Source organism: Nerophis lumbriciformis, linkage group LG23 (genome assembly GCF_033978685.3).
Source record: "Nerophis lumbriciformis linkage group LG23, RoL_Nlum_v2.1, whole genome shotgun sequence".
Lineage (NCBI taxonomy): Eukaryota > Metazoa > Chordata > Actinopteri > Syngnathiformes > Syngnathidae > Nerophis > Nerophis lumbriciformis.
The window spans coordinates 39,942,243-39,964,160 of record NC_084570.2 but is presented as its reverse complement, the minus strand read 5'-3'; the positions used below and the strand labels follow the sequence as shown (position 1 = coordinate 39,964,160).

Below are 21,918 nucleotides of genomic sequence, written 5' to 3'. Positions count from 1 at the left end.
TAGATGTTGAAATCCCTAAATTTTTTGCAATTGCACTTTGAGAAACGTTGTTCTTAAACTGTTTGACTATTTGCTCACGCAGTTGTGGACAAAGGGGTGTTTATCAGTTTGAACATTAAATATGTTGTCTTTGTAGCATATTCAACTGAATATGGGTTGAAAATGATTTGCAAATCATTGTATTCCATTTATATTTACATCTAACAAAATTTCCCAACTCATATGGAAACGGGGTTTGTATATGTGGATATGTTTAGTCCATGTCAGGCAGGATACACCATATATATGTGGATATATTTAGTTCATGTCAGGATACACCATATATATGTGGATATGTTCAGTCCATGTGACGATACACCATATATATGTGGATATGTTTAGGCCATGTGACGGTACACCATATATATGTGGATATGTTTAGTCCATGTCAGGATACGCCATATATATGTAGATATGTTTATTCCATGAGACGATACACCATATATACAGTATGTGGATATGTTTATTCCATGTGACGATACACCATAAATATGTGGATATGTTTAGTCCATTTAAGGATACACCATATATACGTATGTGGATATGTTTAGTCCATGTCAGGATACACCATATATATGTGGATATGTTTAGTCCATGTCAGGATACACCATATATATGTGGATATGTTTAGTCTAGGGCTGCAACTAACGATTAATTTGATAATCGATTAATCTGTCGATTATTACTTCGATTAATCGATTAATAATCGGATAAAAGAGACAAACTACATTTCTATCCTATCCAGTATTTTATTGGGGAAAAAAACAGCGAACTGGCACCATACTTATTTTGATTATTGTTTCTCAGCTGTTTGTAAATGTTGCAGTTTATAAATAAAGGTTTATTAAAAAAATAAATAAAAAAATGTTTTCATAAAAAAAATAAAAAAATAAAAAGCCTCTGCGCATAGCATAGATCCAACGAATCGATGACTAAATTAATCGGCAACTATTTTTATAATCGATTTTAACCGATTTAATTGATTAGTTGTTGCAGCCCTAGTTTATTCCATATGACGATACACCATATATATGTAGATATGTTTAGTCCATGTCAGGATACACCATATGTATGTGGATATGTTTAGTCCATGTCAGGATACACCATATATATCTCGATATTTTGCCTTAGCCTTGAATGAACACTTGATGCATATAATCACAGCAGTATGATTATTCTGTGTCTACATTAAAACACACTTCTTCATACTGCATTCATATATGCTACTTTTAAACTTTCATGCAGACTAAGTCAATTTAGCAAAAGTGTATTTATTAAACAGTTATTAAGCAGTGGCACAAACATTCATGTCATTTCAAAACAGAAAGTGCAAGATTGTCATAGCTTTTAAAACAAGCTATTTGTGCACTTTTGTGCATGATGTCACTACAATAGTTAAAAACAAATAAAGTGCACTTTTGTGCATGATGTCACTACAATAGTTTAAAGTTAATAAAGTGCACTTTTGTGAATGATGTCACTACAATAGTTTAAAACAAATAAAGTACACTTTTGTGAATGATGTCACTACAATAGTTAAAAACAAATTAAGTGCACTTTTGTGCACTTAAACTTTATTAGTTTTATTGTTAAAAACTAATAAAGTGCACTTTTGTGCATGATGTCACACAAGATATTTCAATAAGTGTCAAATAAAAATTAGCTGCATAATAGGAAATCAAATAGTGTATGTCCTTCACTATGTGGTAGGTTCCTGCGGACATTATCTCCTTCTGTTGTTGACTACCGTATTTGTTTCGTACGGTGTTGATCTGGAAATGGAAGACTTCAGGCTCAATTGGGTCAGTGCTGGTTGTTTGGGCATTTTGTGGGTGTGGCACCGGCGGAGATGTTGACATGCGGAGTTTCAAGCACTCTTCATTCTCTAGCTGGTGACTTTTCAAATGATGCTACAAATTAGCAGTGCTGCTACTTTTTGTAGCAAGGCTTTTGCCGCATACATGACATATTACTGTTCTCTGTTCAACATCTTCCCGCTTGAAGCCAAACCACTGCCAAACGATGGACCCCTGCTGTTTTTCTTGGGAATTAATGTTTCCTCCATTTGTTACCAGATGATTGGCACCTTCTTTCTCTTGTATTACCACTTGCACTGCTCCGCTAGCACCACAGCTAACATTACCCATGCCGCTACCTCTCTGCTGGGTGAGGGCGTATGACGTTGCACGCACGACATTATGTGACGTATGTAAGAAGGTGCGCTTGTTTAATGTCTCTGTGAGAAGACAGGTGAGAGACAAGAAAGAGTTAGAAAAGCCTGCAGCTAAAAGCAACTGTGTGAGAACGTATAATCCAATATCACCATATAGTAATTTTCTACATCACAAAAGTCAAACCCGCTATATATCCAGTATATTCCATATATCGCCCAACCCTACTTTGTGCATGGATACATTGTTACGTCAGTGATTTTTTTTGTGGAACAGGGAAAAAGAGGTCTCCTCTGCATGGCTCCCAGCACCTGACCAGGTTTATTTGCCAGTAAATTAAGTCCTCCTCTTGGTCATTCACAATCTTTGTGTTGGTGGGCGGAGAGCAAGACACACACAGGAAGCAAGACAAACAGATGGAGTAGTTACACAAAGTAACACAAATTAAGAGGAAAAAATATGATGACAAAGCAAATGTCTGCAGGAATGTTTCAAGAAAAACAACCTGACCTAATTTTTCCAACTGGGAAAAAATACACTTTAAGATGTTCAATATTTCAGTAAAATTTTTGCCTACAAACATTTTATATTTTTGTTTATTTATTAAGTTATTTTACCTTCCAATTGCAGTACAACGGTAAACAATTCAACAGTAATGAGAAATACAAGTGTCAATCCTTTTAAATGGTTGCTTGCATTATTATGACGACATTATAAACACTGTATAGTTTTATTTCTTCAGTTTTAGAGCATCATGTGTTTTTAACCATAGGGCCAGAGTGTCTCCGAGGTGGCTGACAAAAAATATTTTTCTCAGCCGTGGTCCATATGGTACTCAGGTGTAATACACATACTAGGGATGTCCCGATCCGATATTTGGATCGGCTCGGCCGCCGATATTTGCCAAAAAATGCGTATCGGCAAGGCATGGGAAAATGCCGATCCAGATCCAGTTAAAAAAAAAAACTCCGGTCCGTGTTTTCCAACGCACCGATTTAAATAATACATTCCACTTTTCTGCTGCTCCCTAATTTCCGTTCCGCATTTTCCAGCACACCTTCAACACATCCACAGGTCTGTGGATTCTCACGCAGTTGCTTTTAGCTGCTGGCATTACACGACAGGCTCTTGTCACTCTTTCCTGTGTCTCCTTCTCACAGACAGCAAGCGCACCTTCTTACACACGTCACATACTGTCACGTCATACGTCACATACTGTCACGTCATACGTCACATACGTATACGCCCTCTCCCAGCAGAGAGGTAGCAGCATGGCTAACGTTAGCTGTGATGGTAGCGCAGCCGTGCGAGCAACGCTCCCTCTCAGGTGCGCGCCTGTGCAATTGTGCACTGCCCAAGCGTCCTGTGCGCATAGCAATTATATGCCACGCACAAAATCAAATAAAAAAATAAGCGCATAACAATTTTCGACACACGGACACGACAGAGAAAACAGTTTTCGTCATCATTGTTCAAATATTGTAACGTCTGTCGAGACGCTTATCTCCATGCGGTGCCACACGCCCACAACATCAAAATGCCGAGGCAAAAATTTCCACATCAACACCGTATGAAAAAATTTGAGATTTTTTTAGTTGTGATTTTCTTCTCTGCATGAAAGTTTAAAAGTAGCATATATTAATGCAGTATGAAGAAGAATGTTTTAATGTAGACATGCAAGCCTTGAAAGAAAATTTTGAAAATCAAGACTACATTTCCTGCAAATGGGTGCATTTCTACCCTATATTTTAACTTTAGATTTATTCTCATATCAAACTCTTTTGGCTGTCTTTTTGACACTTACATCCGGCGCCCCCCTCCACACCCCGGATTATAAATAATGTAAATAATTCAATGTGATTATCTTGTGTGATGACTGTATTATGATGATAGTATATATCTGTATCATGAATCAATTTAAGTGGACCCGACTTAAACAAGTTGAAAAACTTATCCGGGTGTTACCATTTAGTGGTCAATTGTACGGAATATGTACTTCACTGTGCAACCTACTAATAAAAGTCTCAATCAATCAATCAAATCACATAGAATCATCATAATGCTGTGATTATATGCAATAAGTGTTCATTCAAGGCTAAGGCAAAATATCGAGATATATATCGTGTATCGCATTATGGCCTTAAAATATCGCAATATTAAAAAAAGGCCATATCGCCCAGCCCTAGTTCAATGATGCCATTTCTGTTTGTCATGTATAATTTTGTCTATTTTGTGTTTATCCTTGAATAAACAGGTCAGTTTCTTGTTACCAACCATTGTGTATTTTTCAAACTCCCCTAATTCAGCTAGCTAGTTGTTATCAAGAGTACTAAAACCCTTTTCAACATGATTCTGACAACTAGGCTAAATAACTTTAAACTTTAATACATGCTCGGATAGGCCAGGATCGGTCAGTATCGGTATCGGTCAGTATCGGTATCGGATCGGAAGTGCAAAAACAATATCGGTATCGGATCGGAAGTGCAAAAACCTGGATCGGGACATCCCTAACACTTACCCACCACTTGTGGCAGTAATGACAACATCACACAAGTACTCAGGTGTAATACACTTTTACACCACCTGTGGCAGTCATGACAACATCACACAAGTACTCAGGTGTAATACACGTTTACACCACTTGTGGCAGTAATGACAACATCACACAAGTACTCACGTGTAATACACTTTTACACCACCTGTGGCAGTCATGACAACATCACACAAGTACACAGGGGTAATACACTTTTACACCACCTGTGGCAGTAATGACAACATCAAACAAACAAGAAGTCTGGAGCTAAAGTCATAGAGAAGTTTATTAAGTGCAAAAATTATGACTAAAGTGGTGAAAGTGTATTTTCATTTGCACCTAAATTTTTATGACAGTTTAAAAAACTAATATATTAATATTTCTTATTATCCATTTGATTAAAATGTTTTTGGGGAATGCATAATTCTATGTAAATTAATGTTTTATCAGCCCCTTCTTTTGATGAATTGTTATTTTCAGAATCAGCATAAGATAAGCCTCAATCATATTTGTAGGTTTTTATATCATTTGACGAGGTTTTTAAATGTAAGAAAGTTAGATATAATTATTGATTACGTTTAAAATCAAGAGTAAGATGACTAAGACCATGTCTACACTAAGTGGTTTAACCCCTTAAACCAGTGGTTCTCAAATGGGGGTACGCGTACCCCTGGGGGTACTTGAGATTTTTTTTTACATATTCTAAAAATAGCAATAATTCAAAAATCCTTTATAAATATATTTATTGAATAATACTTCAACAAAATATGAATGTAAGTTCATAAACTGAACATCAAATCAAGTAGGCTATTCCATTCATTACCATAAACCCAGGGTTTCCCCCATTCCATGATGGTTTGACCCTCACTAAAATGTCTGTCAAAAAGAACTGTGAAAAGAAATGCAACAATGCAATATTCAGTGTTGACAGATAGATTTTTTTGTGGACATGTTCCATAAATATTGATGTTAAAGATTTATTTTTTTGCGAAGAAATGTTTAGAATTAAGTTCATGAATCCAGATGGATCTCTATTACAATCCCCAAAGAGGGCACTTTAAGTTGATGATTACTTCTATGTGTAGAAATCTTTATTTATAATTGAATCACTTGTTTATTTTTCAACAAGTTTTTAGTTATTTGTATATCTTTTATTCCAAATAGTTCAAGAAAGACCACTACAAACGAGCAATATTTTGCACTGTTATACAATTTAATAAATCAGAAACTGATAACATAGTGCTGTATTTTACTTCTTTATCTCTTTTTTTCAACCAAAAATGCTTAGCTCTGATTAGGGGGTACTTGAATTAAAAAAATGTTCACAGGGGGTACATCACTGAAAAAAGGTTGAGAACCACTGCCTTAAACTAATACCGTATTTTCCGCACTATAAGGCGCACCTAAAAACCACACATTTTCTCAAAAGCTGACAGTGCGCCTTATAACCCGGTGCGCTTTATTACGATTCATTTTCATAAAGTTTCGATCTCGCAACTTCGGTAAACAGCCGCCATCTTTTTTCCCGGTAGAACAGGAAGCGCTTCTTCTTCTACGCAAGCAACCGCCAAGGAAAGCACCCGCCCCCATAGAACAGGAAGCGCTTCTTCTTCTACTGTAAGCAACCACCCGCCCCCGGAAGAAGAAGAAAAAACGCGCGGATATCACCGTACGTTTCATTTCCTGTTTACATCTGTAAAGACCACAAAATGGCTCCTACTAAGCGACAAGGATCCGGTTCATAAAAAGACGCAATCTCTCCATCCGCACACGGATTACTACCGTATTTCACAGCAACTGATATTCCTGTGAACCGCACTGTGGAACGGGAGCACGTACGGTGAATATTCGCACCACAGGGAATGAGAAGTCATCCTTCACTGTGGTTCTAGCTTGCCATGCTAACTTCCACCCATGGTGATATTCAAAAGGAAGACCTTGCCAAAAGAGACCTTTCCAGCCGGCGTCATCATAAAAGCTAACTCGAAGGGATGGATGGATGAAGAAAAGATGAGCGAGTGGTTAAGGGAAGTTTACGCGAAGAGGCCGGGTGGCTTTTTTCACACAGCTCCGAAGGCGAACACACCTTCACTAAGACGGGCAGACAGCGCCGGACGACATACGCCAACATTTGCCAGTGGATCGTAAATGCCTGGGCAGATATTTCGGTCACAACTGTGGTCCGAGCTTTCCGGAAGGCAGGATTCACAGAACAACAGCGACACTGACTCCGATGACTTCGACGAGACGGAACCGGCCATTTTGGATCCCACGCTTGCGCAACTTTTCAATTCGGACACCGAAGACGAAGAATTCGAAGGATTTACGAATGAAGAATAACTTCAGAAGGTGAGCGCTATGTTTATTTTGTGTGTTGTGACATTAACGTTCGAGCAACATTATGTTGCTATTGCTCTACACCATTTTGAATTTTACTATGTTTGTGATTGCACATTTGCGTACATTTTGGGACAGAGTTGTTAGAACGCTGGTTTTCAATATATTATTAAAGTTTGACTGAACTATCTGACTGTTTTTTTGACATTCCCTTTAGCGCAGCGTAGGCGCGGCTTATAATCCGGGGCGGCTTATTGGTGGACAAAGTTATGAAAGATGTAATTCATTGAAGGTGCGGCTAATAATCCGGTGCGCCTTATAGTGCGGAAAATACGGTAAGTATTTAGCCTAAGCCCCATGTCAGCCACACTAAACCAGCGTTTAAGGTAACCCTCCTCTGACATTTTTACACGGGTAAGTGCGCCGTGTACTTCTTGAATCTCCAGCTCTTAGCTTTGTATGGACTCATTGATCCTTTACAAACTGAGTTCGGAGAGGAAGTGACGCCAAAAAGACCGCGCCCACACAGGAAGTGACGCCAGAAAGACCGCGGCCCACACAGGAGGTGACGCGAGAAAGACCTCGCCCCACACAAGAAGTGACGCCAGAAAGGCCGCGCCCCACACAGGAAGTGACGCCAGAAAGACCGCGCCCCACACAGGAAGTGACGCCAGAAAGACCGTGCCCCACACAGGAAGTGACGCCAGAAAGACCTCGCCCCACACAGGACGTGACGTCAAAGACCGCGCCCCACACAGGAAGTGACGTCAGAAAGACCTGTGATAAAAAAAAGGTAGTGTGTGCTTTGTATTACCTGGCCGTCGAGGAAAACAGCGAATACTTTTGGACTGGCAAAGCAGACTGTATCAGTTATTGTCCGCCATGTATGTCACGGACTCAACGTCTAGGTCCAGAGTATATAAAGTCACCAAAAAGGAATGGACAATGAAGGTGAAGGCAAAAGAGTGAGTAGTGTCCTGACCAGATATCTAGAGCCCTAGTTTGATTGATGTAAAATGTTATTTATCACATTGTTTACGTGTCTAATAAAGATGTGATTCATGTATGATGTCTCAGGTGTGAATAGTCACACTGGATTCTAGTTCATTGAAATACCACAACACTGGATATTGTCCAGATGAGGTGATGACTTGTCCAGGGTGTACCCCGCCTCCCACCCCAATGCAGCTGAGGTAGGCTGCAGCAACCCCTGTGACCCCGAAAGGAACAAGCGGTAGAAAATGGATGGAAGTTAAATTTAAGAATGTGCACACAGAGCAACACTGGAGGTGACTATGATGTGTGCAGGCGTACTAGGTAGTGTTGTGCCGGTGGGCGGATGGGGGAGGGGGTCTTAAACGGTGGCATTGTTGTGTGTGTGGACACGGATAAGGTTAGGTGGGATTTACCCTGGTGTAAACGGGGCTTAAGTTAGTGTTGATGTTAGACTGGGCCCCGGGCCCCTCTGTAGTGAAAAAGTTGTTGAAAAAGGTTAGAGTGTCTGCATGAAGACACATATTGTTGAAATGTGTGAGACAACAATATGTGTCTTCCTTGTGTACTTTATGTATATAATATAAGTATTTAGAATGAATAAGAAGTATTTAGAATGAGATAGAAGTATTTAGAGTACTGACCAGAGCCGCTGCAGGAAGGGTCCAGCAGGATGTAGTCCACTTCCCGGTAGATGTCAGCTTGGCTGTCCACCTGCAGGAAGTCCTGGTGTGCCAGGTGTTGGCAGGTGACACCTGCTCGCAGCAGCAAGGTGGCCATGGTGGACAGGCGCTTGGCGTCCAGGTCGAAGGCAAACAGCTTGCCCCGGTTCTCCATGGCGGCGGCCAGCTGGCTGCTCTTGTTGCCGGGGGCGGCGCAGGCGTCGATGACGTGACTGCCGGGCGCCACGTCCAGGAGGAAGGCGGGCAGGCAGCTGGCTTTGTCCTGCAGGATGAGGTGTCCCGCCTTGTACAGGAAGTGCTGGTGGAAGTCCGTCTTGGGCGGGAAGACCAGCAGCTGGGGCAGGTGGAGGTCCTTCACAAACTCCCGGCCCTTCAAGGTGAGCTCATCTAGTGTGGAGGCCTCACCCCGGTAGGAGAAGCCCTCCCTTTTTAGGTAGTCCACGGCGTCCTCCACCGTGGTCTTCAGGGTGTTGACACGCACGTACCTGGGCAGCAGGTCTCCTTCGGACTGCCTGGTGCTGCTGGCCAGCAAGTCCTCGTTCCTGCTCACCTTCTGCCGGACCTTCATGCGGGCCAGCTCGGCCTGCAGCCGGGAGCGCTGCTTCATCATCAGCGCCTTCCAGGAGCCGCCGCACTTGAGGCCCTGGCCCAGGAGCAGGTCGTAGACCAGCACCTTGGCCAGGTGCATCTTCATCTTGGTGCTCTTCAGCAGCTTGGAGGCCAGGATGATCTCCTGCAGGACGGCCGAGAACTTCCTGGTCTCACACACCAGAGCGAAGAGCTGCTTGATGTTGCTGAACTTGCTGGCGTACACCAGCGTCTTGACCGCGCCTTGATGCTGCTCCACCTTCTCCAGGATCTCTGCCGCCTTGGCGTACAGCGCCATGGTTACACACAGCTAGCTGCTTGGCTATGCTAACTACACCCAGATAGCTGCTAGCTATGCTAACTACACCCGGCTAGCTGCTTGGCTATGCTAACTACACCCGGCTAGCTGCTTGGCTATGCTAACTACACCCGGCTAGCTGCTTGGCTATGCTAACTACACCCAGCTAGCTGCTTGGCTATGCTAACTTCACCCAGCTAGCTGCTTGGCTATGCTAACTACACCCGGCTAGCTGCTTGGCAATGCCAACTACACCCAGCTAGCTGCTTGGCTATGCTAACTACAACCGGCTAGCTGCTTGGCTATGCTAACAACACCCAGCTAGCTTCTTGGCTATGCTAAATATACCCGGTTAGCTGCTTGGCTATGGTAACTACACCCGGCTAGCTGCTTGGCTATGCTAACAACACCCGGCTAGCTGCTTGGCTATGCTAACTACACCCGGCTAGCTGCTTGGCTATGCTAACAACACCCGGCTAGCTGCTTGGCTATGCTAACTACACCCGGCTAGCTGCTTGGCTATGCTAACTACACCCAGCTAGCTGCTTGGCTATGCTAACTGGCTAGCGAGTAAACAACAACACGTCCTCGCTGCCTTTTGGAGACATAACTCCTTCAGATGTTTGCGTTCAGGAATAAACAATAAACGACTTTGTAACAAAATCCAACATGTTGCGCGTTGACACGTGCGTGGAAGGTCTCGCCGTCAACCCGGAAGTTAATCCTCCGGTGTCTGACGTCATTGATGCGTCCGGCTAATCATTCCAAATTGTTCAAGCTGAATTATTTTCGATAACGTTCTTTTTTTTTAGTTTGATGGCGGTGCACCTTTAGTATTTTAAACAACACACATACATAAATTAATGTATATTCTATTATGGCACAGACTACGGGTTTCAGCCAATGGCTTTGTTACCATGAATTGATATACGTGGACCCCGACTTAAACAAGTTGAAAAACGTATTCCGGTGTTACCATTTAGTGGCCAATCGTACAGAATATGTATTGTACTGTGCAATCTACTAATAAAAGTTTCAATCAATCAATCAATGGGGGCGGGACTTCCGGGACAAGGATGGGAAGTGACGTCAATTATTGGGTGGAGGTCGTGCGATTGTTACCGGAAAGAGAGAAAGCGAGCGACTCCCGGGGGTTGAGCTCGTTGAAACGAAAATATTGAACAAATAATCATTATGAAAAAAGATTGAGCTCGTTCTAATAAAAATATTAAACAAAATCATTAAGAAAAAAGATTGAGCTCGTTCTAATAAAAATATTAAACAAAATCATTACGAAAAAAGATTGAGCTCGTTCTAATAAAAATATTGAACAAATAATCATTACGAAAAAAGATTGAGCTCGTTCTAATAAAAATGTTAAACAAAATCATTAAGAAAAAAGATTGAGATTGTTGCATTTGGTGGAATAAAGAAAGACCATCTGTGTTGGCTTTGTGATGAGGTGGCGACTTGTCCGGGGTCTACCCCGCCTTCCTTGTCCGGGGTCTACCCCGCCTTCCTTGTCCGGGGGTCTACACCGCCTTCCTTGTCCGGGGTCTACCCCGCCTTCCTTGTCCAGGGTGTACGCCACCTTCCTTGTCCAGGGTCTACCCCGCCTTCCTTGTTCAGGGTGTACACCGCCTTCATTATACAGGTAAAAGCCAGTAAATTAGAATATTTTGAAAAACTTGATTTATTTCAGTAATTGCATTCAAAAGGTGTAACTTGTACATTATATTTATTCATTGCACACAGACTGATGCATTCAAATGTTTATTTCATTTAATTTTGATGATTTGAAGTGGCAACAAATGAAAATCCAAAATTCCGTGTGTCACAAAATTAGAATATTACTTAAGGCTAATACAAAAAAGGGATTTTTTGAAATGTTGGCCAACTGAAAAGTATGAAAATGAAAAATATGAGCATGTACAATACTCAATACTTGGTTGGAGCTCCTTTTGCCTCAATTACTGCGTTAATGCGGCGTGGCATGGAGTCGATGAGTTTCTGGCACTGCTCAGGTGTTATGAGAGCCCAGGTTGCTCTGATAGTGGCCTTCAACTCTTCTGCGTTTTTGGGTCTGGCATTCTGCATCTTCCTTTTCACAATACCCCACAGATTTTCTATGGGGCTAAGGTCAGGGGAGTTGGCGGGCCAATTTAGAACAGAAATACCATGGTCCGTAAACCAGGCACGGGTAGATTTTGCGCTGTGTGCAGGCGCCAAGTCCTGTTGGAACTTGAAATCTCCATCTCCATAGAGCAGGTCAGCAGCAGGAAGCATGAAGTGCTCTAAAACTTGCTGGTAGACGGCTGCGTTGACCCTGGATCTCAGGAAACAGAGTGGACCGACACCAGCAGATGACATGGCACCCCAAACCATCACTGATGGTGGAAACTTTACACTAGACTTCAGGCAACGTGGATCCTGTGCCTCTCCTGGGACCTCGATTTCCAAAGGAAATGCAAAATTTGCATGGTTGGGTGATGGTTTGGGGTGCCATGTCATCTGCTGGTGTCGGTCCACTCTGTTTCCTGAGATCCAGGGTCAACGCAGCCGTCTACCAGCAAGTTTTAGAGCACTTCATGCTTCCTGCTGCTGACCTGCTCTATGGAGATGGAGATTTCAAGTTCCAACAGGACTTGGCGCCTGCACACAGCGCAAAATCTACCCGTGCCTGGTTTACGGACCATGGTATTTCTGCTCTAAATTGGCCCGCCAACTCCCCTGACCTTAGCCCCATAGAAAATCTGTGGGGTATTGTGAAAAGGAAGATGCAGAATGCCAGACCCAAAAACGCAGAAGAGTTGAAGGCCACTATCAGAGCAACCTGGGCTCTCATAACACCTGAGCAGTGTCAGAAACTCATCGACTCCATGCCACGCCGCATTAACGCAGTAATTGAGGCAAAAGGAGCTCCAACCAAGTATTGAGTATTGTACATGCTCATATTTTTCATTTTCATACTTTTCAGTTGGCCAACATTTCAAAAAATCCCTTTTTTGTATTAGCCTTAAGTAATATTCTAATTTTGTGACACACGGAATTTTGGATTTTCATTTGTTGCCACTTCAAATCATCAAAATTAAATGAAATAAACATTTGAATGCATCAGTCTGTGTGCAATGAATAAATATAATGTACAAGTTACACCTTTTGAATGCAATTACTGAAATAAATCAAGTTTTTCAAAATATTCTAATTTACTGGCTTTTACCTGTATATGAATATATGTGCAGTATATCATTATATATGAGTACATGTGTAGTATATCATTATATATAAATATATGTGCAGTCTATCATTATATATGAATATACTGTATGTGCAGTCTATCATTATATATGAATATACTGTATGTGCAGTATATCATTATATATGAATATATGTGCAGTATATCATTATATATGAAAATGTGTGCAGTATATCATTATATATGTGCAGTATATCATTATATATGAATACATGTGCAGTATATCATTATACATGAATATATGTGCAGTAAATCATTATATATGAATATGTGCAGTATATCATTATATATGTGCAGTATATCATTATATATGAATATATGTTCAGTATATCATTATATATGAATATATGTGCAGTATATCATTATACATGAATATATGTGCAGTATATCATTATATATGAATATAAGAACACAAGTGCAGTATATCATTATATATGAATACATGTGCAGTATATCATGATATATGAATACATGTGCAGTATATAATTATATATGAATATATGTGCAGTCTATCATTATATATGAATACATGTGCAGTATATCATATATAAATATATGTGCAGTATATCATTGTATATGAATACATGTGCAGTATATCATTATATAAGAATACATGTGCAGTATGTCATATATGAATATATGTGCAGGATATCATTATATATGAATATATGTGCAGTAAATCATGATATAAGAATGCATGTGCAGTATATCATATATGAATATATGTGCAGTATATCATGATATAAGAATACATGTGCAGTATATCATATATGAATATATGTGCAGTATATCATTATATATGAATGTATGTGTAGTATATCATTATATATGAATATAAGAACACAAGGGCAGTACATCATTATATATGAATACATGTGCAGTATATCATATGTGAATACATGTGCAGTATATAATTATATATGAATATATGTGCAGTATATCATTACATATGAATACATATGCAGTATATCATATATGAATACATGTGCAATATATCATTATATATGAATACATGTGCAGTACATCATATATGAATATATGTGCAGTATATCATTATATATGAATACATGTGCAGTATATCATTATACAAGAATACATGTGCAGTATATCATTATACAAGAATACATGTGCAGTATATCATTATACAAGAATACATGTGCAGTATATCATATATGAATATATGTGCAGGATATCATTATATATGAATATATGTGCAGTAAATCATGATATAAGAATACATGTGCAGTATATCATATATGAATATATGTGCAGTATATCATTATATATGAATATATGTGCTATATATCATATATGAATACATGTGCAGTATAACATATATGAATACATGTGCAGTACAACATATGAATACATGTGCAGTATATCTATATATATGTATATATGTGCAGTATATTATATATGAATATATGTGCAGTGACATATGCAGTGACGTGCGGTGAGGTTCATGGCTGGTGAGGCACTGACTTCATCACAGTCAGATTTACAAAAATATGAACCCTAAAAAGTATCTTATTCACCATTTGATTGGCAGCAGTTAACGGGTTATGTTTAAAAGCTCATACCAGCATTCTTCCCTGCTTGGCACTCAGCATCAAGGGTTGGAATCGGGGGTTAAATCACCAAAAATTATTCCCGGGCGCGGCGCCGCTGCTGCCCACTGCTCCCCTCACCTCCCAGGGGGTGATCAAGGGGATGGGTCAAATGCAGAGGACAAATTTCATTACACCTAGTGTGTGTGTGACAATCATTGGTACTTTAACTTAACACATACAAACTGTAGCACACAAAAAAACACATTTAATAAAAAAAAACGTTATTATGGTCTTACCTTTACTTATAAATGAAGTCCATGCGCCGCCGTTGTGCTGGATTAATGCACCCCTGACGGGAGTGTTATATCAACTAAAGCCCTCACTTAAACTTTCCACGTGCAAGATTGAATCTATTTAAAAAAGTGTAACCGAGGGTTTATAAATGTCGCCTATACTGTATGAAACTACAAAATAAACACGGAGGCTCCAGTTTACACGAGGACCACTTTATTTACCTTCTTTCAAAAACCTCCGCTCCACTCCAACGTGTCATCACTTTCGCTCTTAGCGCCTTCAAAATAAGAGCTCAAGGCATATACTGTATAACAGCGCATAACAGGAACTTAACATCACAAAGAGGAAAGCCCATAAAATAGGTTACAAAAGTTATTTAATAAGAAGCCAAAAAGTGCAAAAACAATAATTTTCGTGTTGGAGGAGTTGTGAATTAGATACACCTGCAGTCTGCAGGTGTACCTAATGTTGTGGCCCTGCAGTCATTCACAACTCCTCCAACACGAACATTATTGTTTTTGCACGTTTTGGCTTCTTATGAAATAACTTTTTTAAATAGATTCAATCTTGCACGTGGAAAGTTTAAGTGTGGGCTTTAGTTGATATAACACTCCCATCAGGGGTTGCATTCTACGGCGGGGGTGCAGGAGGCGGGATTACTGCGAGCCTCAGCCAGTGCGTCTTTTGCAGCAGTTTTATGATCGCTCAGTACAAGAAATACGTTACACACATACAGTTGTTGACAAAATACACTGTACATTATATACCTCAGCTAACTAAACTATGGAAATGTATAATATAGTTCATATAGCAATACGGTCTCACTGCACAGCAGGCCAGCAGTTAGCCGAGTCCGCAATCCATGGTGAGGCACAACGCAGTGACGTGCCTCAACTGGCTGCTGATAACCGCACCGTCTCTTCTTAGTATTTGAACGGCAAATGTGAAAATTCAGCGATTTTAAATAAAAATAATCTAAAACTGGTGAAGTTAAATGGAAAATAACTTTATAGTATAATCACTGGATACATATAACAATTTAATACATTTGTTTTCTTTTTACATTTTTTTTCTTTCCATGATGGCAGGTGAGGCCCTAGCCTCACCTGCCTCTAGTGACTGCACGTCACTGGACATATGTGTTAGCATGTACGACTACTGTTGTAGAAGAGAAGTTGATGAATAAATGTCATGTGTTAGCATGTATGACGACTGTTGTAGAAGAGAAGTTGATGAATGAATATGTCATGTGTTAGTTAGCATATAAGACGACTGATGAAGCAGCAGACAATAATCAGTGTGTTTATTGAGAGAAGAAATAAAAAAGTGGTTACTTTTTGCCCCTGCTGTGAGTCTTGAAGGAGTTCTTGTAGAGCAGCAGTCTCTCGGTGGTGTGAGGCGCCATGCGGTGGCGTTTGGCGCGCACAATGCACGCCGCCAAGGGGCAGAGGCGGTCGAAGCCTCCCGAGGTGGCGGGCACCGCCAGCAGCCTTTTGGCAAGGCACTGCAGGTGTGGGAATCGAGCTGCAGACTTCCAGTACAGCAAAGTGGAGCCGTTAGAGCAGGGTGGTTCTGCCAGGTACACGTCCAGTTCAGACCTGGGCGTCTTGGAGGGGGGCTGGCCCAGGACGTCGGCGGGCGTCTTGCGCTTGACACCCGCCTGATCCTGGTCGCAGCTGGCGGGGGTCGCTTGCAGCGTCTCGGGTGCCGCTGCTTCCTGGAGCGGCTCCGGACTTCTCTTGGGGTCCGCCTGCGTCCTCAAGGCAGCTTCCACCAGCGCGCGCGCCGCAGACTTTGTTGGCGGCGTTAGGAAGCCTGTGGGTTCCTTCAGCTGCTCGCAGAAGGGCTGTTCAGGGAGGACATGCTCAGGTCAGTCACGTGACCTGTTGCTTTAAACACACTTGCACCATTTCTGTCTGGAAATATTGCTGTCAAGCCAGAAGGAAAGTCCACTACAGCCCACTGAAATATTAGTCAGGTGAAGAGGACACAAACACACTGCACAAGGGGATGAAAAACAAGACTAAGATACAATTGAGCAGTGCTAAAGTAAATATAAATGTTTCTTTAATAAAAGTAAAATACACTTTAGTCTTCCTTTTTGTGTGAAGAAACTTATCCAGACGTCTTGTTAGTTGGACATGATGTATTACAGCTGAGAAAGACTTTTCTGTTAGTTGGACATGGTGTATTACAGCTGAGAAAGAGGATTTTCTGCTGGCCCTCTATGGTTAAGTTACACATTGAAGGAGGTTCCAAACACACACACTATTTCCTGCCCTTCTCATAGTATTGTTGGGACTTAATGCACACATTTTCACACTTATTTTTATTTTGTTTGCCAACAATGAACCAATTTGTGATTTGATGACTTTGTTGTGGATGGTGGAAGGGTTCAAATGGAATGACAAATGTGGGATGTGCAGTAGATTGTATAATGCCCGCGGGCAACACGGTGGAAGAGGGGTTAGTGTGTCTACCTCATCATACAAAGGTCCTGGGTTCGATCCTGAGCTCGTGTGGAGTTTGCATGTTCTCCCCGTGACTGCGGGGGTTCTACTCCGGCTTCCTCTTACCTCCAAAGACATTCACCTGGGGATAGGCCCCTCCCACCTCCAAATACATGCACCTGGGGATAGGCCCTTCCCACCTCCAAAGACATGCACCTGGGGATAGGCCCCTCCCACCTCCAAAGACATGCACCTGGGGATTGGCTGATTGGCAACACTAAATGGTCCCTAGTGTGTGAATGTTGTCTATCTGTGTTGGCCCTGTGATGAGGTGGTAACTTGTCCAGGGTGTACTCCGCCTTCCGCCCCAATGCAGCAACCCCCGCGACCCCAAACGGGACAAGCGGTAGAAAATGGATGGATGTATACTGCCCATTCATTGTCAATGGGGAGGAAATTCCAGGAAAACTGGGAATTTTGGGAAAGGGTTAAGATGGAAAAATGTGAAGAGTAGTGTAGGTGGATGAAGGAAAGGTTGGAATCAGGTTAAAATGTGGAGCATTTAGGGGATTGTAGAACTGGGAATTTGTGAAAATATTGATAGTAGCACGATAGTCCTAGATGATATGAATGGGTTGGTGTTAGGGATGTCCGATAATGGCTTTTTGCCGATATCCGATATTCTGATATTGTCCAACTCTTTAATTACAGATACCTATATCAACCGATACCGATATATACAGTCGTGGAATTAACACATTATTATGCCTAATTTGGACAACCAGGTATGGTGAAGATAAGGTACTTTTAAAAAAAAAAAATAATATCAAATAAGATAAATAAATTAAAAACATTTTCTTGAATAAAAAAGAAAGTAAAACAATACAAAAACAGCTACATTGAAACTAGTAATTAATGAAAATTAATTACTAAAAAGGTTAGTACTATTAGTGGACCAGCAGCACGCATAATCATGTGTGCTTACTGATTGTATCCCTTGCAGACTGTATTGATATATATTGACATATAATGTAGGAACCAGAATATTAATAACAGAAAGAAACAAGGGACGGCGTGGCGAAGTTGGTAGAGTGGCCGTGCCAGCAATCGGAGGGTTGCTGGTTACTGGGGTTCAATCCCCACCTTCTACCATCCTAGTCACATCCGTTGTGTCCTTGGGCAAGACACTTCACCCTTGCTCCTGATGGCTGCTGGCTAGCGCCTTGCATGGGAGCTCCCGCCATCAGTGTGTGAATGTGTGTGTGAATGGGTGAATGTGGAAATACTGTCAAAGCACTTTGAGTACCTTGAAGGTAGAAAAGCGCTATACAAGTATAACCCATTTACCATTTTGTGTGAATGAGTGTAAATGGGGGAGGAAGGTTTTTTGGGTTGGTGCACTGATTGTAAGTGTATCTTGTGTTTTTTATGTTGATTTGATAAAAAAAAAAAAAAAAAAAAAAAAAACTATACCGATAATAAAAAAAACAATACCGATAATTTCCAATAGTACATTTTAACGCATTTATCGGCCGATATTATCGGACATCTCTAGTTGGTGTTGGAATTTTTGGAATCGGTCGTGAAATGTTTGAATTGAGAATGGGTATTTTGGAATTCCTGGAATTTCGGGAAAACCAGGAATGACTTTTGTTGTACCAATTAAGAAGAATGTTTTGAAGGCGGAATGGTCAAAAACTGTTGAAGAATGTGGACGGTAAAAACTATCAAGCAGGAGGTGAATATAGGGCTTTGGAAAACCAGGAATTCTGGGAATTACTGGAATTTTCTTGACCTTGGAAAATGGTAGCTTGATTTCCCAGGGTGAGTGGATTGTTCCGATGGGATATTTGTCATAAAGGTTGAAGTGGTACCTTGAGTTTGGTCCTGGGGTCCAGCACGGCGGCCACGATCAAGTCCTGGTGCTCCATCAGCACCTGGAGGCGAGCACACAGGCCAGCACGCAGACACCTGTGGAAGTGGGCGTAGTTGCTGCTGCACCCTTCCAAGGTCTTGTCCAGGCGCAGCAGCGCGGGGATGACGGAGGACGTGTTTCCAAACAAGGCCTGCAAGTAAGGAGCGGCCATGAAGTACAGCCCCCCAGCACGGTCACCGTGGCAACAGGCTGACCTTCAGAGCGCCCTGGAAGGGCTCCAGGAGCGCCAGGATGTCCAGCACCTGCTCCCTCTTCACCATGACCAGGGGGGGTGCGCTGGCCATGTCGCTGGCCTCGCTGCGAGCCTGCGCCAGTACGGCCATCACGCCGTTCCAAGCCGCCTCCTGCACCATGCGGCGCAGAGACACCATCATGGAGTCCCAGCGACAGTGGCTGGACAAAGACACACTGTGCTCCCTGGACAAAACCTGGACCAGGACACATCATATATGACATACTGTCATCAAGCTAGCATTAGCTAATACGCTAACAGGTTTACCAGTGTCTGTGTTAGTATTATTCACTTACATTCTTTTTGTATTGTTTCACTTTCACTAATTACTCTGTAAATTCACCAATAGTGGGGGACCCTTAGGGAGACTTTAGGGTGTGTTCGTTCACTTTTGTCTAAAAGCACCAAATTTGGTACAGGTGTCGCTCAGGGCATACTTAAATGATTTGGCTCGGGCGCCCGCGCCAGTGACCTTTGGGGTCGCCACAGCGGCTGATCCAATATGGCCACCACCTGAACACGCTTTTGCCTCTACATTTGAACCAGATGAGCTACAAATCCAAACTTGGTGTCTATTTCATGTTTTTTGACAATTAGAAATATGATGGAAAAATCATCTTTATGATTGGGTGTGTCTGGACACCTAATTAGCATATTTCCAAGATGGCGGCTATGTAAAAATTAGGTGTACCCTAACTTTTGATACTTTTGGCAAACTATTTTAAGTTTTTTGAGCATCAGAAACATACTGGAATGATCAGATTTATGATCATTTATTTATTAGAGCACTTTAATTTCCATATTAATAACATAGCCATTATCTACCAAAATGTATTGCACATATATTTCAACACAGGTAGAATGTAAAGCTACAGATATATTTCATTGTAACATTAGTAAAAGTAGAGAAAGTCAGTGTTACTCCCCCTCCCCCCTGTAATATAGGTTTCTGTTTCAACAGAAACAGAAACGTATCTTACAGAGAAGGCTCCGACACGGTTATCCACACAGTGTGATAATAGTTTGGTCCCTCGACAGGCTACTGTTGTGTCTCCTGACTTCTCCTGATGTGAAAATCATACAGAAGAGCTTATCTATGTACAGTCATTCTACTGCCTAATCTAACGCTGTGAAAATCATCAACTTTATTTTCATGTAATGCATTTTTCAGTGTAGCTATTATCAAACAATATGGCCTCCACATCATCTGATAGTAATAGTAGCAGCAGCAGCATCAATTGGGACTTACGTTGTCTCTGCCAATTACATTCTGATGACCCCTTACAAACACCCAAAAGCGAAGGACTTTTGTCGCTAGAAAAGGATCTCAAAGATTTCATTGAAATTGCGAATGCCATACCTTCATGTATAAATGTCACAATTGATCAATTGAACGATGGTTCATGTATCGCATCAACACTTGTATTAAATAAGGCCAAATACCACAAACGCCGCAGAAGCTACTGTAGTAGTTCTCGTGTTAAAAGGGCTCGAAAGCATGAGGATCATGCTGTCCCCTCCTTATTAAGTCCTAAAAAGCTTCGATCAAGTCATCCCCAAACCAGTGGTATTCATTGTGTGATGTGTGAAGGGGAGGATACGAAAGATCTGCACAAGGCATTAACAAATAATGTTGATTCCAAAATGAAAAGCTGGGCAGAATCTAGTAAAGATTTTAAACTTCTTGGGAGATTAGTTACTCAAGCGTATGATGTGCACTCAGTAGATGTGTACTATCATACCAAATGTTATCTGAACTTGAGATATGCAGCACAAGTTGCACAACATAAAACATCTTCCAGCATATCAGAAGAAGAAACGTCTACCAGTGAATCCAGGGAAACCTTTGACCCTCTGACTAAAGCGCAAATTGTTGCCCTAGTTGAGGATTCAGATTGCTCCTTCACAATTTAAAGTATAAGGCAACTCTATAGAACCCTTATGAATGAACGTGGGCATGTCTGTTGTTATAATGAACCTCACACAACAAGATTCAAGACACATCTCCTCTCTTTTCTGCCTGACTGGAGTGATCACCAGAAAGGGAGGGAGACGTACATTGCAAGCAAGTAAAAAGTGGCAGACTGATTGATCAAGATGAGGCACTTTTGTTGACAAGGGCTGCCTTGGTTTTACACAAGTATTGTTTACAACCAGGACACAAATTTGATGGCACCTTACCTTCCAACTGTCTTACGGTATCTGTCCCTGAACCTTTTAGAGTATTCAATGACATTGCCCTTCAAGGACCAGCACTCCTCAAAGCCATGCACCAACAATGAGGGTCCCGCACACTAACCTGGATGTGCACACTTGGTGCAGCTTTTGTCAAGTAATTGGGGAACAAAAACAACAACAACCCCACCCCCCCCCCACCCCCAAAAAAAAAAAAAAAAAAAAAAAGGGAGAGAAGAAGACAGCCTCCGCGTGGCCTCCCCCGCAAGTAGCCAAAGAGTAGTTGCCCTTTAAGCGAAACCAATGTCTTCAAAATGTCACAACCACAGCCGACCCCCAGCCCCCGACATTTCATGCAAACATTACAAAAGGTATCATGCATG

At 41.5% G+C, this 21,918-nt stretch overlaps 2 protein-coding genes across 5 annotated transcripts in view; both read right to left on the bottom strand.

Annotated features, from left to right (window-relative positions):
* Positions 1-10,546, bottom strand: part of nsun5 (NOP2/Sun RNA methyltransferase 5) — a 24,467-nt gene extending 13,921 nt beyond the window's left edge. Inside the window, exon 1 of one of the 2 annotated variants that reach the window (XM_061985549.2) lies at positions 8,718-10,546. In XM_061985549.2, coding sequence (XP_061841533.2) covers positions 8,718-9,642 — 925 coding nt within the window. In that variant the 5' untranslated portion in view covers positions 9,643-10,546. The remainder of the gene's footprint in view (positions 1-8,717) is intronic. The other variant, XM_061985548.2, reaches the window with a different exon arrangement.
* Positions 10,547-16,028: 5,482 nt separating this feature from the next.
* mybl2a (v-myb avian myeloblastosis viral oncogene homolog-like 2a) overlaps positions 16,029-21,918 on the bottom strand; it is a 34,722-nt gene continuing 28,832 nt past the window's right edge. For all 3 annotated transcript variants that reach the window (XM_061985550.2, XM_061985552.2, XM_061985551.2), the window contains exons 10-12: positions 19,323-19,556; positions 19,067-19,258; positions 16,029-16,588 (exon numbers count right to left, since the gene is read on the bottom strand). In XM_061985550.2, coding sequence (XP_061841534.2) covers positions 16,073-16,588; positions 19,067-19,258; positions 19,323-19,556 — 942 coding nt within the window. In that variant the 3' untranslated portion in view covers positions 16,029-16,072. The remainder of the gene's footprint in view (positions 16,589-19,066; positions 19,259-19,322; positions 19,557-21,918) is intronic.